This window comes from Netta rufina, assembly GCF_964035555.1.
Source record: "Netta rufina genome assembly, chromosome: 5".
Classification (NCBI taxonomy): Eukaryota; Metazoa; Chordata; class Aves; order Anseriformes; family Anatidae; genus Netta; species Netta rufina.
The window spans coordinates 29,594,569-29,613,722 of record NC_140128.1 but is presented as its reverse complement, the minus strand read 5'-3'; the positions used below and the strand labels follow the sequence as shown (position 1 = coordinate 29,613,722).

The 19,154-nt window shown below is 40.2% G+C and overlaps 1 protein-coding gene across 4 annotated transcripts in view; it reads right to left on the bottom strand.

Annotated features, from left to right (window-relative positions):
• The window catches only part of PCNX1 (pecanex 1), an 86,048-nt gene that overhangs the window by 64,495 nt on the left and 2,399 nt on the right, over nt 1–19,154 (bottom strand). For all 4 annotated transcript variants that reach the window (XM_084287680.1, XM_084287681.1, XM_084287682.1 and 1 more), the window contains exons 2-6: nt 13,267–13,475; nt 7,348–7,453; nt 4,449–4,494; nt 3,446–3,535; nt 36–1,736 (exon numbers count right to left, since the gene is read on the bottom strand). In XM_084287680.1, the coding sequence (XP_084143806.1) occupies nt 36–1,736; nt 3,446–3,535; nt 4,449–4,494; nt 7,348–7,453; nt 13,267–13,475 (2,152 nt within the window). The remainder of the gene's footprint in view (nt 1–35; nt 1,737–3,445; nt 3,536–4,448; nt 4,495–7,347; nt 7,454–13,266; nt 13,476–19,154) is intronic.

Below are 19,154 nucleotides of genomic sequence, written 5' to 3'. Positions count from 1 at the left end.
GCGGCAAGGTTACTTCTGGTAGGCCATTTACTTACCTCCACTTGCTGATTCTTGCTCTTCCCCTTCAGGAAACGTAGCCTGGCTTGGTAAGCTATTCCTAGAACGAGTGACTGACTCTAAGTGTGAAGCCCTTCCCAGCAGAGATAGCTCATCTAGCACCTCTCCCTCTTTGGCTTCCAAATCAGATTTTGAAGTGGTTAACTGTTTTATGTTACCTGGTGCCATTAGACTATTTGGGTCATTTAAGCAAGCTACAGTACCACTGTCCAGGCTCAATACTCTGGCACGATTCTTGGCACTGTTAGTGCTAGAAGTCCGACGCGTGGATCGCTTTTTGCTAATTCCTTCAGAGCTTACGTGGGCTTTGTGAGCATTTTCAGCGTCTGTGCCCCCACGTTCTTTAGTAACGTATTTGGTCTTTAGAGCACTGTACTTTCCCTCAGGAGACTGGCATGAATGGGATGTGGTGCTGGAAGAGCTATCACTGCTGAACTGGTGAGCTGACTGCATACTTGATGTCCTGCTTAAGTCACTTTGATCACTGGAGTCCTCATCATGACAAAACACAGCACTGTGGGGTTTAGTACCAGATACACCTCGGAAGGAAACGTATTCCCTGTGCCGACTTGAATCAAAACTACTAGCCCGTTTTTTTCCTGTCCGTCTCCGGCTGGACTTGTGGGTAGAGGCCGTTCGATGTATTAAGCTAGAAGACTTTGGTCGAACATCTCCTTCTTTTTGTTTCCCACCAGTTTCTTTACAAGCTCTGGAGTCTACTAGCACAGCTAGTTTCTCACTCTGCTCATCTCTTTGTTCAGCAGCCTTCCCAGGTGTCCTGTCAGCTTGTGTAATCAGTTCATTGGCGTGTGGGTTCTTATTGGCCTCTTCTGAAGCAGAGGCACTAAGACCTTTCTGACCGTGCAGCTCATCAGATCCATTAGAACCCTTTACCTCTTGGACACCACTGTTAGAGCTCACTTCCACAGCAGTCCTTTCGCTACTAGTCCTTTTGTCAGTAGTAGAACTACTGTCATCCTCTGAGTCAACACCACAGTCCTTTTTCTTACCACCCTTTTTTTCTTCTCTGGGAGACTCTTCCTCATGCTCCGACAGCACACTTTCTATGTGCGTTGAGCTAGTATGTTCACTTTTATAGCTACTGATGGTACTGTTAGTGTCACGATCAGTCCCACTGCAGTAGCTTTCTGTTGAACCACTGCTTCTAGTACTCAGGCTTCTCAGACTGTCCACGCTTTTGTCTGCTTTCAAGGATTTACCCTTCCCACTCTTAGTCAATGGTTGAGGGCTGCTACTTTTCAGAATGTCATCTAACTGAAAAACTCCTGAAATACAAGAGTTCTCAGCCAAGGACTCTCTGGATCCAGAAGGGGGCTTGGAAGCTTCTAACTCACTGACAGGATCTAGTCCTCGTCTTTGTTGATAGAGAGGGAAGTCATTCAATGAAGCATCTGGAAAAGCGACAGCAGAGCTAGAAGTCCTTGGTACGCCTCGTGGCCTGTGCTCCTTTCTATAGGAGTGAGAATGCAGAGTTATAAGCGAAGCTACTTCTGTATCACATGCACTAGTTTTAGACTGGTCCACAAGCTGGTTGTTCGAGAGGCACACTTTATCACTGTTGTCTCTTGGCAAATCCTGTCCAGAGGATAGTGAAGGCTGGATGGAGACAAACGAGTCATTCGACACCAGACGAAAAAGCTTCCGATCAGTTGCCAAATCTGTTGGAGTATATATTTAGAAATATTCATGTAGAATGTTCAATTAAGTTATACAATTTATTTTACAATTGCTGTTCATATCAGATAAAATAAACTGAAAAATCCCTTTGCAAGTACTACACATTATATAACCATAAAAAAAATAACTCCCCAGCACCTGGACAAGCCTGACAAGTGACTAAATTTAAGGAACTATAACACCTACTTAATCTCAACAGCTAATAAACAACAAATTCTGATTAGTTCCCTACTACTTCTCTTGCTTATGCACCTCAGACCTTGTTTTTATGTATCCCAGAGTTGTTTGTTTTTTGTCATTTAAGTTACAAGAGGCTCTAACCTTGCATTTTGTCTCACCTCCTACATACAATAAACTGTTTGTTTCACAAACATTACTGATTAAATAACCCCCATCAACTCTCAAGTAAATATATATATATATCCACAAAAGAAAACTACCTTTCCTAACAGATACCAAGTAAACTCACAACTGATCCAGTTCATCAGGACTACAACAAAACTCCAGGAAGTTACTGAGTTTGCTCTTAACAGTGATGAATTCTAGTTTTAAGAAGAACAAGTATTGGCTGCTCTTTCAAAACTGATATCCTACTTCTAACACTGGCTCCGTCAAAGCAAATCTCGAGTATTTGCTGTCAGTTCTTGCTCAGAATCATTGTTTCTGTTATCCATCACAAGATGTCTCCTGTTTAAATGTCCACCTGGAGGGAGTGTAAAGTCAAGCTGTGTTTTCTTTTTTAATACTGGTGCCAAAGTAAGACCTGGAGGTCAGGTTAGGTTACTATAATTCTTAAAGTCTGTCATGGAGTGTATTACCACATGTGTAACTCGAAAGACTTTGCAAACAGTTCCATTACTGAGCTAAAAGAAGCTATCTATTACAATAGCACTGCCACCTGTAATATTATATCTTAAACATACTTTCTGCACTGGATCACGCAGACATCACTGGATATGCCTAAGGAACCTAGCAGTCCAACTAGGCTGGCCAAAAACAAACTACAGTATTTCCAGAGTTAACTTCCTGCTAATCAACAGGTACTTGAAAATCAGCAGACAAAAGATTTCCCTATGGCTTTATGTTCTATTTTAGTATGAGCAGACTTTTTCCTGGCAATAAAGCTAAATAGAAAATGAGGTCTGAAACAAAACCGGACAACTAAAGAATGCAAGCTAGCAGTTTTCTTACAGATCAGGAGAACGCAATTACTAAACTCTGTTAGCTTGCATATTAGAAGCAGTCTAGAGCGCCAGCAACAGAACTCTGCAGGCTTATTTGCTTCACTGAAAAAGCACATCTTATTTGGAAAATGTCCTTTGGCTGTACTGGAAAGCAAAGCAATTAGTCTACAGTGAAGTCCATGAATCCCAGGCCACTTTCAGTAAAAGAGAAAGAGGGAGAGAGAGGCAAGAGACATACAAGCTAGCTATCTTTCATCGGAAAGGAGACAAAGTATTTATAATCTCCTAGAAAATGCCAGAACAAGAAACTCATAGCCAAAGAATAAAGTTTGAAGGATTTAAGCTATGTATCCCAGGAACCATGAGTAATTAAGAGAAGAAACAGAGCTTCAAGATAGTCTTTCTTAGATTCTATCACAAAATCGCATGAATATATTTAGCATGTTAAGCAAAGGGTCATTTGTAACAAAACACCACATTTAATATGCAGGAAGAAGAAATTTTACCTTGTTCTTCACTCCCTTCTTTACATAGGCTAGAACTCTGTCCAAGACTTAAACTGATATCATCAGAGGTCTTGGCAGTGTCAGTATCTCCTGTAAATTTTAAGAAAGAAGAGTACTAGTGCTCAAAGTATTGACACACATATCTACATGCACCGCAAGGTCTTCACCTGTCAGCTTGTTACCTTTACATCTTCATGTGAAGGTAAATAACAGTAATTACAAGTCACAAGATCTCCTTTTATCTTATAGAGGTAAATATTGCATACTTATTTCTTTTTTTGTGTGTGTGTATAAGAGTTGTTTTCATTCTACTACACAAAACTCCAGTAGAAAGACTGGTAAGGCATCTTAAAAGCCAATGAAAATAAATACATTTTCTTTAAACATTTATCTATTTGAATACTCCTTTTTGCACCATTGGCAATTAAAATGAGTGGTAGAATGTAATGAAATTTGTAAAGTTAAAAAAAAAGTAAAGAAAAAAATCAGGGAGGTGGGAAAAAAAAACCACACCTTGTTTTCTTTTGTCTTATTACCAGCTTAGCAAATTTACAAAAGAGCAACTTTCCATGACAGAAACTATTCAACTTTTCCTCTCAGAGGAGTTCACAATGTCTGTCTTGGACAATACTTTTGCTTGACGCCAAGTAATCAGAAATAATCAAGTCATTGAAACCTCAATACCAGAAGGATCACTGGTTAAACAGAACTCAAAACGGTAGGAAGAACTCCACTCAAATCACCCCCTAGGCTCACCATTTACAAGAAAAATAAAACCTTGCAGGGAAAACAGCACATATCCTAGGATATTCTCTCCTAGTGTTTTAGGCACTTTATTTGTAGCTCCCAGGTAGCCTTCTTCCACTTCTTAAATGCTGTACTTACCTCCCCAAAAGAGTTTTGAGGGTAAACAAGGTAGTCAGTATTTGGAAACAAAGTAAACAACATTATTGGTTTGAAATGCTACCACAAAGCGATTGTAAGTAGCAGCCAAAAATCTCACCTTTGATTGTTGCTGCTGTTCCCAGACGGGAGAACCCAGATCCAACCTAGAAACAGGGAATTACGTAGAAAGCCGTAAGCTTACAGGAATTACTCAACTGTTTCCTATTATGCATGCATTTGTCTATACACCTAAGGGAGAGTTTGGAAGGCACAAAAGCTTCCAACAATAGCACAACATTGTAGAGTTGTTTCTGCCTCGGGATGTTTCCGCTGCAAACTGACACAGCAAGACATCTAATTATGCATCCAACTACCCCACCATTACTTTGTTTTACGATGAACATGCTTAGGGATTTTACTATGTTGATTTCAAAAACCACAATTTGTAATCTGGGAGTTTTCCTTGAAAATACCCTGTGCGGGGGAAAAAAAAATTACTAGTGTGGTGATACACTAATAACTGCTCTTGTGAAGCTGAACGTTCGATGCAGTATCCATGGTTGCCTAAAACACTCGAGGGAAATATCACCTGAATATGAAACTTCTGTTCAAATTTGTAAATACCACCTATTTAGAATACTAAATATTAGTAAATTAGATCAATTTAACCTAATAATTTTTCCGGTATCTTGCTCCTCCCTCTTTTTCCTGAAATTGCTGTTTTCTTTTGAATGCAATTTCTGAGTACACAGAGTACAGCCACTTCAAGGCAAGTGAACTGCTTAGTGAAAGACTGCAGCATTTCTTGAATTATTCTTAGATATTAGTTACCACCACATTTTAAGTTTTATAATCTGATTTTTAGCCATGTTCAAAGGCCAATCAGCAGGCATATATCTCCTTATTTAAAAACTAGCTAGCCATTTAGGATTACAGTCTGCCTTTCTACAAACCTGCTATAATCTCTAGCAAGTATTTTGCAGGGCACTATGGATTACTTATCTCTTCTTTAATAGTATTTCCACTATCACCTCTCTCAAAGAGCTTTGATTGTCATGAAAAACAGCATAACTGTCATATAATTAAATCACTCAAACAGGATAAGCAAAGGGCATTCAAAGGCAGGCAATGAACCCCTGAGAAATTCAAAATAATAAATGGCAAATCAACTTGATTGTATACTCTTTACAATGCTGTTTTTCAGAAGTCCTTAATTCAAGTGACTCAGGGAAAAAAAGCATACATCTAATTCTACCTTAAATTTGCTGTACTTAAAAGAAATTTGAGCTCGTGTGCAGATTTTATTCAACCATACTACAGCAGAACAGCTTTGCTATGTGTAATACAGTAGAGCAGCAGAAGCTTGTTTAATTCATTTTCTTTACTACACTGTCATGCACATTTTTAGTTAGTCATTTTGCTATATTTTAACATTTTTCCCCTTCAGTAATATGCCTTGCCTTCAGATGCTACAGATGAATGCAATGCATCAGCACATGAAAGTTGAACAGAACTCAGCTGCTTACTGTTCACATACCCTTCTGATGCTGCAAATTCAGTCACAGGGGACTAGCAAGCACTGATTTCTATCAGTAGCTTTACCTGTGTTCTAGCATCAGCATTAAAACACACAGCAAAGAACACGGATCTTAATACAGGAACATCAAAACTGTTGAGTGTTGAAAAAGCTATTCCAAACAAAGCCCAGCCAAAGAAACATGAACCTCAGTCTACTCATCTCGTCCCACATGGACCATCACCACCTATTCCTTTGAACACTACAAAACACTCACTTTCTTCAAATGAGAAAAATCTCTTAGAGCCGATCTATGCTGTGTAACAAAGCATTATGCAGCTAAAACATCAACATCAGCATAACACTAGACTGTGTACTGCTTGAGCACAGAGCTAATTAGAAGGACTCAATGTTGTAATACCAAGCCAAGGATTTCCACTTCATCCAAAAATAGCTTCTATATCTTTAATACAACACTGCACTGCTCACTGTCAACATAATGTTACTGTCTGGCCAGTCAAATCAACTCACTCTTGAGGAGTTGGTAGAAGAAAGATGCCACAACTGGCTAAACATCACAAGCCAAATAAAAGGAACTGTACAGGAAGCACTGTACAAGTCAAATGCATACATCTAGCAGACATAATAAGGAAGCAGATCAGCTTCCCCAGTGAAACTGAAGACAAATAGAGCATAATGAAGATGCATTGCAACCTAAAAAGGCCAAGTTCCAGCCCCTCCATCTGGTATACAGCAGCCCCTATTTATTGCTTTCTTCCTGACCCTGAGTTATCAAAACAGTGAAGATTTTGCTAAGGCTATCAAAAAATTAGCAGTTTTAGTCTTTTTATTTCCACCAATATATCTTGCTTCATGCTCTATCAAATCAATGTTTTTAAATTGCAGACTCTGAACTGCCAGGAATAATGACTTTCAAAAACCAATTTAGCATGGCAAGAGATAATCAATAGTGCAAACATCTTAAGACTTAACAGAAGCCTCCTAAGAAATCAGCGCAACTGAAGTTTGCCAATAAAGTATCTAGAAGACAGATCAAACAGATGTAGGGGAGGGAAAACAAAGAACACAAGGATGAAGTTACAGTCTGAGCTATGCAGCGACTTGCTGATACCAAAACGATGACAGGATCCCATGACAGCAGGTCTTGGCATTTATATCTGACCATGCTCTGAGCCATTTTGATCTACTAAATCAGAAGAAGGCTAAAAGAGCAAAAAGAATACTTTCTGCTATGTTGCCACATAAAATCCAGCTATTCCTAGAACAAACACGAAATGGGAATGAGCAAGAACTATGCAGCTGGGAGAATGGAGTTCCATCCCAAAAAAGCAGTTAAGCAGTACAGAAAGGTAGAGTTGCTGATCCTAGTACAATCAAAAAAAAAAGTAAAACTAAATTAGAAAAATATCAGCAAGGATTACACTACAGGTTGCAAAGCCAGCAGTACTAAAGCAGCAACTGTGAGAGCATTAATTCTTACCTGGTTGTTTGGATCTATTCCAGCATAAGAATTGCGTGAGCTACAGCCAACAGGAGGAGTGGCTTCTCGTATGAACTCTGACATCTCAATCCCTCCACCAGGGTCACTGAGAGAAAGATTAAAAATAATTAACCTACCAGTTAAACATAGAAAAAGTCTGTCTACACTGAGTAGCAATTCAAAACTTTTTTTTTTTTTTTTTTTTTAAATTTCAAATGTCAGGAGCTCAAATAAATCCCAGTTCTTTAGATAAATACTGCCAATGTGATGCAGAAACCTCCAGGAGAGCTGGAACACCTCATTACCTAGTACAGAAGCTGCTTGCTTTCTTGCAGCTTCACTGTCACTGGCCAGAACACAAGTGTGAAGAATTAGGAACTCATACGTATTTGGAAATGCTGGCATATGGAATTCTCTCCCTGTCTACACGCAGACACACATAACTTTTGGATCATCTATCCAGAAGTGAATATCCAGAAATCAGAAAAAGTCCCAAATAAAAAAGCAGGGGAAAGAGTCCAATTGAAGGGATTTGCCATTATCCAGATGAAAAAGTTTACCTTAGACTGGACCTAGGAGCAAAAGTAAGGATGGGTTAACCAAGTAGCCACACGCTCTCAGTGAAAGTTATTGGAAAGGCACAAAGATAGAGGGCCTAAGGGCACAAGCCACTTCTTCCTACCAGGAAGAATTCTTCAGAAAGTTGGCATGCCCTACCAAGAAACATTTTAAGTTGCAATACATATATTATATGTCCTAGTGATTTAACCATTTCAAGATTAATGAGTATTGATTTAAAAGTATTTTCTGGACCAACATCACCAAATTATAATTCACCATAATTCAGTTTGTTTTGTAAACACCTGCCTTTGACAAGAGCAAGCTGGGCCTGTGACAAGTCCACTCCAGCATTTTGCTGGAGAAATAATCCGTGTCTGATCCTTCTCCCTTTGGAAAAGGAAACTAAAGATGTAACCCTGTGTTACTTCTGGAGAACGAGAAACAGACAGGAAGCACAGCAGGCCTTAGTTAATATACAGCTCGTCTCATAGATGCAGTAAGTCCGACACGTAATAGCTTTTTTTTTTTTAAACGCAAGAACATCAAGCTAGGGTATTATAAACTATGTCAATAGACTGAAGGACCTGAAACACAATTTATACCTTAGTATGACATTTCAAGCTGTTGTAATCTCAGAGAAAAGAGCACAATGTTGGGGCACAACCCTGGGAACCATTCCAGATCATGCAGAGGCCACTCAATCCCTAACTCTACAACCTGAATGTTCCTACATCGAAGGGTTAAAAACAGTCATCTCTGTAGTTCAGAATATATTACATTAGTAAAAAATAAGCCAGCTTAAGAGACAACCAGCCATGACTCAGCAGAACAATATGGTCCTGGTCCAAGTCCAGCAAATCAAAAAGAGTTACCATTTTGGTACAGCTCAGCAGCATGACATAAGCATGCTCTTATTGCTGATTGTTTACCAAGCCCTTTCTGACCTAATCTTATCAATAATGCTAAAGGAGAATCAGGTAAAAACAAAAAACACAAGATGCAGAATTCAGCTTAATTTCCATCAGCTGTAGCCAGAGAATGCCTTAAGTAAACATTTTAAGAACACTTAAGGGCATAATAAAAAGTTTAGTTTTAACTAAAACCTTCTTAAACATATAAGTTCAGCTTATATTATTATCTCTACAGAAATAACATATAATGCCTTTCACAAAAAAAAAAAAGAAGTTTCTTCCTCGTTTGAGTAATTTATTCAGAAACACTCCAAATGATAGTTAGGGACGAGGGGAGGAGGCAATTTTGTTTAAGAGTGAACCACCAGGTATCAGCATAAGCAACAATACAACACAAGAGGAGTCTATGCACAGCTGCTGCGTTCTGTGACGGCACACAGAAACTAAAGGATTAACAAGAGTTAGTAACAAACAAAACAGAAACGTCTGCAGGAACAAGCAGGAAGTACAGATTTCCAGGATTAACTATTGTACGCACAGAAGACTCCAAATGCCATTGTAGCCCACATCCTTAAGAGTCATTTCACTGCCAGCACAGTTGCTATTTGTTCCTGCTATCACGTCTTACAATCAATTTCTAACAGTTTGCTAACTTTATACCTTAGAGCAAATGGTTGCTTGCAAAGTGAAAAGAATAGTAACGAGACAGCAGTGAAGTTACTACACAAACTGGTAAGAGTGAATAAATTATGTCCAGCTACCTGCAACCAAGATTGCTGCAGAGGAGGCATCCAGAGCCTGCACATTTACTACATGCAGCTATTTTATTAGTGTGTCAAACTGAAAGCCTTAAGAAGCTGCCAGCCTAAATTAATTCAGTTTAATACCTGACTTAGGCTGATTAGCTGAAGAGATCTGATGTTCAGACCATAACTTTCAGAGAGAATTTAGAACGAACAATTTTGATCTCAGTACAAAGCAGAAGGAGGGTTTCATTCTTTTCTTTTGAACATTTTCCTCTGCCCATAGAGCTCCTTTCCTTCCATCCTGCAGACCCATGAAATTGTACCTGAAATACATATGACTTCAGAATATACTGCCTTTAAGAAAGCATTCTCCATCATCTTCTGGAAGGCTGGGTGAGGGGAGTTAAAAACCCTCATTGTTAAAAATATCCTCCTCACTTTACTGTTTTCTGCAGGTACTTAGACAGTCCCGGAATGGGCCCGGTTAAAGACTGAGATGGACCAGACTTGACTAGAAAAATGAGGCCAGGCTAAAGGTAAAGTTGCTATTATATGAGAAGGATCACAGTGTGTACTGAATATGCTAGATCACAACAATTTCAAGTATTAAGAGACTTTTTCTTTAAAGCTTGAAGTAGTAGTTATAAACTCAAAAAAAAGCAAAACAACTCTGAGATCAAGAAGAGGTCTGCCAGGCACAGAAAAAATGCAAGGAGGAAAAAATAGAGATATAAGCAAGAGTTAGAGATTACCATTTTTTATTTTTTATTTTTTTTCCTTGCTCTACTTGTTTAAGCAGTGTATGCAACGCCAAGGCAATGAATTAAGAAACCACATGCTCCAGCTGCCAGTTTTCTTTTGGAGAAGTACATGTGAAATTCAGCTCTCCCACACTGACTGATGTCAAGGACAGCAACGTCTCCAGGTTAATGCTTTCTTTATCCTACTCTAAGTCATAGCAGTCACTGGCACAAGAAGCCATGTTCTTATCCTCAAATGCAAGACTACAAGTTAAGTGTTTTAAGACATCTATTTGGGTCCACTGATACTCTCTAACAGCTTACACTTGCACTGTTTCTCAGACACAAGATTAGGAGCCTGTATTCCCAATATTTATTTGGTTTATCGAAACCCCACACAAGCTGAAGCGTAATTAACACCACCCTGTCAAGTATAAAGTCAATCGTACTAGAAGTTACAGAACCAAGACAACAACTCAGTCCTATCTTTGAAGCACACAACCTTCTTTCAGAGATATTAACTAGAGAATTTCGAATTCACAAGGAGTATGAGAAATGGTAAACAATCACCTCTTAAGAAACAGCAAGTTGTTCTTTGCTTAACTAAGCTAGTGGGTTTTTTTTGAAAGATTAGAAACCCTCCTGAGTTTGATCCTATTCAGACACTAATGTGAACAGATGATAAAAAAGCAGTCCATGTAAGCCTCCAAATGACAGCACACCATTTTTGTCAGAAACCTGAAAGCACTATTTCACAAATAAACTTTTCTTCAGAATGAAAAAAGAGCAGTTCTTAGAAGCTAAACAGAATCGACAATGCATTTTTGGAGCAGAAACTAATCCATCACTTAATTCCTCAAAAATATCAATAGCAATATCTGAAGTGGTCCCTATAAGGGTCTGTGTGGGGTGAAAAAATCTAGTACATCTTTGCAGACTGTATTACCCTATCTCCCTTATACCCTACCTATGCTAGGAAAGCAGAATTAAAACAAAAAAAACACTACAACAAAATCCTATACACAGTTTCTTCAAAAAAGTTTTTCCCATTACTGTTCTGATTTAACTCCATAGTCTCAACATTCAAACCTCACCCTATATCTCCTCTACTGGTTTGAATGTTACCCCAGTGTTCTTGTGAGCTTCCAGGCAAAGATTAGTATATACTGCACATCCCACTTACCAAAAAGTAACTCCGTAATTTCTGCATTGACCTTGTTCCCAGTTCTAGTTAAGAGACCTGAAAGTGGGAACAAGGATCATATAAAGTTAATGAAACTTTAGTTGGCAAGCAGGACACACAGAAAACTAACCTCTACGTCTGAGCTCACAAATGCTTATAGTGTAGTAACTTGGCCCACAATCACTGCTCCTCAGAAAAAAACAGAACTTCTGAAATATCCAAACCATAATTCACGATACTAGAACAAGAAAGTTCATGCCAAGTCCTGGCAACTGTTTTGGAAGCAAAACCTACATGGCTTATAAAAAAATTACAATCCAAGGACCACATCTAAAACACACATCAGCAAGGTTGCATTCACACAGAACAGACCACTAGTTTACTTCCATGAATTTTATTAAGCAGAATCAACATTAGTATACATTTAGGCAAGCATTCTGCCAAAACAACTTAATTCAGTTTTAGTAGGGTGTATGGTAACCTCAATGGAGTCACAATTGAAGTCAGCAGGTTCAGTTACCAAACACACAATGGAAAAAGGGTCAGGTTATAAAAGATTGATACAGCAAGTTACTGTATACCAGCTTTAAAGGAATCGAAGACATGGTTTTTGTGAGCAATACTAAGCTGAGAGCAGATATAGAAGAACTTAAGACCCATCCCTAGAGAAGCTACCCCTATGCACAGTGAAATCCTTTCCCTTCTACGCTAAAGATTTTAAAGAACACCACATGAACACTTCCTTTCGTTAAGCCTAATACACAGGATAAGAGGCTTCTTTTAATTACATTTCTGTATAACATAGTGCCTCTATTTAAAAGTTTCAGGGTTTTGAGGTGTATTAATTTAAAACAAAAAAAAAACATCAACACAACTATTTTAAGTCAAGACAGTCTATCAAATCCCTCACTCCGAAAACAACTCATAGGACCTGAAACTTGAAGAAAAGAGAAAGGTCTTTAAGAAGCTAAGAATTCGAGATTGATTTATTTCACATAGTCTAACTCTTAGGATGCCCTCAATTAACTGCAGCCAAGCAGAGGCCTGGATAACAGAGCTCACAACACATCCGCAGTCTGATCAGACTGGTTAGGCTGCCCTTGCTGATGAGTCATCTTTTGCTCTTCACATTGACTGGTCAGAGGAGGGAAGCCTCTTTTTTAATGCTGGCAACAGCAAAGATCTGTTGAAAGGAATCACCTCCTATTGACAGTACTTCAGAAACATCACCGTCATTACTGAGCTGAGCAATTCCAGGATTTCTGAGTAGAGAGGACAGTGTTCTTCCGAAGAAAGCCTACAACTGGAGTCAAGCATTGCCTCTGATCTTGCTTTTACAAAACTAAGCAAACTAAATCCAGATCAGATGTTACTTTTGGTGATAAAATGATTAGCATGTAGTCTTTGACAGCATGATTTTTAAAAACAAGTCTATTGTTGAAATAAGATTACTTGTTCTGGTTGCGTTCATTAAGTATTTAGCAACCTAATCAGCACATATTTTCCATGCTGTTGTTTCAATGCTTCCAACGCTTTCAATACTGTTCTAGAACTCCTCTGGGGGAAGAACCAGGAAATTAACATGAAGCCATCATTTCAAACCTAACACATAAGAAAGTCTGGTCTTTAAGATTACACTTCAGCACTGAGGAATACAGATGCAGACCTCTGTGGTTCTGAAGGACTGGTTATTTCGATCACCATTCCGGTTACACATCTGATGGAAGTGTTTACTGCTGTAAACAATAAACAGTTACAAGCATTGGCAGACACCTTACCTGGGCCCATTGCTGTCTTTCCTCTTGGCCGAAACATTGCTTTGTTCTGTTTTTGCACCTCTGTCCATACGCTCAGTGGCATTCCTCTCCACAATTTCTCCCTCATCCAGCGCCCTGTGCAAGCGGTAATTCACCATCTTCAAAACGATAAAGAGTGCTGCTATTACCGGGCAGTAGACAGCTACTATCATCATGGAAGAAGGAAGGGCCTTTCAAAAGAAGAGCAGAAGAAGAGTTAGTGAATATGAGATCAAACATCCATATGAATACATACAGCCACCTGGAGTTTAACAGTTTCCTTCATTCAGGATATTGTGAACTTATTAAAAATTAAAGATAAAAAGCCATATACACACTATAAAGGTAAACCCTGCATGGAGATAATTAGAAGTCCAGCAAGATTTTTAAAAACCTTGGACTACAAGATACCAAAGCACCACAGTAGCTTGCTAAGTAGACTAACCACTCATGTTTGAGAGCCAAATTTAAGTCTCATTCTTGTTCTCTGTTGGGCCAAGACTAGGAGATCTACAGCTAGCATGATTTTTATGTCACCATATTTTCAATTACTTTTTCTAAGCAAGAGGGAGAGATTTTAAGCAACTTGAAGACTAAGCTAAGCACAGAGTGAGACTTTGTTTTAGGGCTAGCACACAATATCAATTCCATTTTTTGGAGAAAAAAAAAAGTGACAGCATGGTGGATGGGAGAAAATTGCTCAACTACCCCAACTAGATGTTTTAACTTAGCTTGTCAGCTTCCAACAGCTACTCTTGCATGACGAGATATGGATCAGTCACAAAAGGCTAGCTTTCCCCTACCTGCATACAAAAGAGGTCTGTTTACATTCATGGCTCACACTTTGAAGCAGAAGCCCACATCAGCCTGCAAGACCACATGCTACAAGGCGCATTTGTACTCGACCATTACATGCCCAAGGAAAGGCAGCCAACGCAGATCTTCTGAAGAGAACTTTTCAGCTGTGTCAGAGGTGGCCAAAAGCCATACAAATAACCTCAGTCCTAAATTCAACTTAGGAAATTCCACTTAAAATTAAGACTTCTCACACAGCTTTTGCTGAGACCCACAAGGCTTTTACAGATCAGTCACTTCAGCAGCAGACACTAAGCGCAGCCTGAGAGCTGTTGGAGAAGCGTTCAGGATACTGGTCAAGCTCCAGTTTTCCCTTCAAGGCTTCTACCTTTCTAATTCACCTTTTATTTGCATTTATACTTTTGCCACTTCATTCGCCCAGTCGCTAAATGAAATGAAGTATTAATTCTCAGATGCCACCCACAAACACACCTTGTTCCTCACAAAAGCAACACCGGGTTGGGTACTCAAATATTCTGCTACATCACTGTCCTTTACCCTGCTGCTAGTAGTTTCATATCACATTCTGAACATTTAAGCCTATATACAGACAAATGACAATAGGAATTGAACAGCATTTGTTATCCAGCACAAACATGAACTCAGCAGAAGAGAAGAATAAGTAAGCTGCCTTTTTAGACCTCTATTTTAAGGTTAAGCCCAGCTTGTTTCATACATCTCTTCACCCTCCCTTATAACCCTCAGCAACTGAGGGGTCTTTATGGCAATCAAAGGCCCATGCACGTGCTGCAGAAAGGGAACATGACCAGAAAGTACGACAGAAAGCCCTCTACACCTTGCACATTGAGCTAATTTTAGTCACTTTTGACAGAGATGTGATTAAAACATTAGTATTTCTACATATTCAAGAGAATGTCCTGAAAGAACTGGAAGTCGTTTGAGCTGGGAGTTTAGCAAAAACACTGTTCGAAGAGATTTCTAAATACAAAATACTGTAGTAACAAAAGGGGTAAAGGAATAATTATTCCTAAATACTGCACCAACTGTTGACTTCAGAACAAAACCAATCCCTAATCTGGTTGCTGACTTTCTGGCAGGAATCAAAACCAATCAGTCAACACAACATTTCCCAAACCAAGCAAGTATAAATAATTGAGTCTAGAATCTATCAGGGGGGAGGTTACTCGTTACGATTTCTTTTCTTAAAGAGATCAAGTTTAACCCACATCCCATCCTCTAAAACAAGTCAACACCTAATACAGCATTTGAAAGGGGACAGGCAAACTAAGCTGAGGTATGCTGACTTCGATGTTGCCTGCCATGGTTCATGCTGAGCTGGACAAGACCCCATGGATAGGGAAAGATTCACTTACCAAACACCACCTCAGGAGGAGAAAGAGGAAACAAAGACATACAAAAAAAGGCATCAATAAGCAACCAGGAGCCGCAGCGATGCTAACGGCTTCTATAACCCCTGGAGCAACACAACAAGGGTTTCCTCCAGAAACGCAACGCTTCAGAGGCAGCTAGCTTTCTGCAAGCACGGGCAAGCCCATTAACTCTGGCAAAATGTTTAATCTTCCTGTACCTGCTAAGCCGTCTGCTACCAAATCACAAACACGAGTTCGATTGGCCTCTCCTTTACAAGCGCCCACTGTTCAGAAGCCATTTCTGCAATCAGCTTAACACTACGTGACCAAAGTTAGTCCGTAAGAGACAAGCCTATACTTTCTAGCTATCTGGAGAGCTCTTAAATTTCTTTTCCTCCTATCCATCAGCGGCCAGGTCACACACTGTATCCAGGTTATCCTGTGAAATGCAAGATCTATGATCCCTTTCTGCAAAGGAAAGCTTTGAGAACAAGATACAAAACATGGAAAATGAATGCAACTTGCATCAAACCCAACAAAGATTTAAAGGGTGCTTTTTCCTCACATCCCATTTCCACAGGACTTCAGAGTATTCAAAATAACACAATAAATTAACTCAATATTTTTCACTCTTTGTATGTATTAGGACTTACTCCTCTCTGGATAGGATGTATATTCTGGGAATAGAAGAAACTTGAGCATGTCCAGCATTCTTTGCTCTCTGATCGTAGCTCAGCTCAGCCTCATGCTGTGGCACAGCAGCACTACCCGTGGTACCAGCAACTTCTCTGCATCCTAGCCTCGAGAGGTAGCTTTACTTCACCTCAACCTAAACCACTGGTGCCTTCCCTGTTCTTCTTTGCCAAACTTATAAACACCCAGCTTCCATTTGGGGTCTTTTCTCCACAAGCCACGGCTACTTAAAATGACATTACTGCACCAGGGGAGGTTTAGATCAGACATTAGGAAGAATTTCTTCATGAAGAGGGTGGCCAAGCATTGGCACAGGCTGCCCAGGGCAGTGGTGGAGGCATTTAAGAGACATGTGGATGTGGCACTAAGGGATGTGATGGCACTTGGTAGTGCCAGTCAGTTAAGAGTCAGCTTTGAGGATCCTGAAGATCCTTTCCAACCTAATATAACCATAGTGTAATTTACGTAGTATGTGACATTTTACCCCATTTGCTGAGACCAGTGTAAGTGAGTATCCTACACAACAGGATCGTCAAGATTGTAATAGGAATGCAGAAATCCTGTAAGTCTCCAGCTAGCTCTCATTGCAGTTGTTTTCATAAGAAATTTCACAAGCATTTTTACTGGGCCCAACAGACTAAAATCCTCAGGTTATAACTAGTGAGTGCCTGCTAACAAGCTCTAGGTCTGTACCTGCTGCAGTATTTCACAGAAACACTCCTTTTACTGCACATCACTAAGGACACATTCATTGGCACCAGAAGAAAACAGACAGCAAACAGCACCAGTCGCACCTGAAGCTCTAATAGGAGAAAAGAGAGCTAGACATGACCATACAAAAACTGCCTGCTTTAATTACATTCTGTTGAAAACATCAGCCATCCTGTGTTTGAACAAGTCAAATAAAAAATTAGATCAACTCTAAGCTAAAAGTATTTCCCTGTACCTTAAAGGGAAGTCAAGTTCTGTCAAGAACACGGGGTGGGGAGGAAAGCAGCAGGGCAGACACCAGCTTTCTAACACCTTTCCCTCAGCATTCACTTTCAAAATTTATACCTTTCAAGACAACTTATGAAATGCATACTGATATATGTGGACTCTTATCTCAAAATAATCAGTTATTTCAAGACTGGCTACTCTGGCTTTCATCTTTCCCCTACATGATAAAAACTATATACACAGAGCAGAGAACTGTACCCCATTTTTACTCTCTCCTATTCTAAAGCACACATTACAAGGCATGATTTGGGTGTGATCTTAAACTAAAACTGCAAGTCTGCTGTACTGGCAAGGAAAAGCATGGTCCCACTCCCTGCAGCAGGGTACTTGCTCCCCTAGGCAGGTAGGGAGAAACCTGTAACTGGCAACCAGTGGTCTACTGCTGCACCTTCCTGAAACACCTGAGGTTTAATGCAAGGGGAGTAAAACTTGTTGGTCAGATAAATAAAGAGCAGTGAATAAAGTTAAGATGCAGCAGTGCACAGTTCTGAGGGGTAGGGCTGTCCTTTCTGGAAACAGAGGCTGCAAGGCCATCTCAGCTGTGCCACAGCACGCCCTTTGTGACAGGGTGGGTGGCAAACACCTGAGCACTCCTAGACATCAGATGTCAACCTAGAACAGAGCAGAAGCCTCAGACCACCAGTCATGGGGCTTTAAAACACTCCCATTTAAACCACAAAGGTGTCTGTACCTTGAGTCACCATTTCAAACACAGAAGTGCCAGGAAACAGAGGAAGTTCCACCTCATCACAGCTTGTGCTGCACTTACGAAGAATCAAAGGCAACTTTATGGATCTTCTCAAGACACATCCAGCTTTAGCTAGGCACCACAGATAAGATGAAGTTTCCCAATTACTTGGGGAATAGAGGTGTAGGTGTTAGCTGTTAAGAACATTCATAGGACTCTCTCCCAGTCCAAATCAGATTGGAAGTCCTTATGTAAGTGACATCAATCAAATATTCATTTAACTATAACAGTTGCCTTGTAAAATGCTCTGAAGTTCCAGCATTTTAAGGCCAGTATTTTACAGACACAATCATAATGGAGAAGAGGAAAGATGATCCAGAAACAGCAGATCTGTCACCGTTTGTTTATGAACAGCCAGAGCCCTGAGGAACTGCTGCTATCTGGAAGCACGTTCACTTACAAGTTATCCAATTTTTGACTGAAACTTGGAACATACAAACGAAACCTGTACTAGCCAAGACACTAGATGTGGCTTAGAACAACGTGAGATACAGGGGTTCTCATCACACAGCCAAGTACTCAAACTCTCCATTTAAGAAACGACATTTATCTCAGGGAACTCCTCTAGAGAAGACTTTCACACGAAGCTGCATTTGCATGACCTACTCCTATAGCTATTTACACAGGTCAGGAAATCAGAAGTCTTAAGTGAACTCTTGTGTAAATGCGCCTGAGAGACGAGCTGTGTAGGTACGAGCCCATCACCCCAAGCAAGGTACGCTCCTGGCTCATCACCAGCCCCTGGCAAAGTTTCCCAGGTGCGGGAGCCAAGACTTCGCCCCCTCCTGCACACGTGGTGGGGCCGGGACAGCATTCCGGCCGGGGAAGCCTCTGGCAGCCTCCTCCCCTCTCCTCCCCCTTGCAACACCGGTACACAACATCAGCCTCTGGATTTAGGGCATCTTTTTGCAGCGCTACCACTGTATTTTGCAACCCAGCTGTGCAGTCTCCTCATGTTCTGGCATATTTTCTTCTCCCAACCTGAGTTTTGGATTCACCTAAAACCAGGGACCAGCTCTTATGACAGAAACACAGAACAAGAGCATCCTGATCTGTAATACCAATGCATGGATGCATCTGTTTGTCTGCTCTCCTTCACCGAGGGCACAGACCACAGACTTCCATGTGTCCAAACTCAGAAGGCAGAAAAAAAACAGAGCAAGGAAAAAAGGCTAGCTAAATTTGGCTGCTAATTCCTTCAACTGGTTAGCACCTCACGTTAAACTCATCAGCCCTACGAGCAC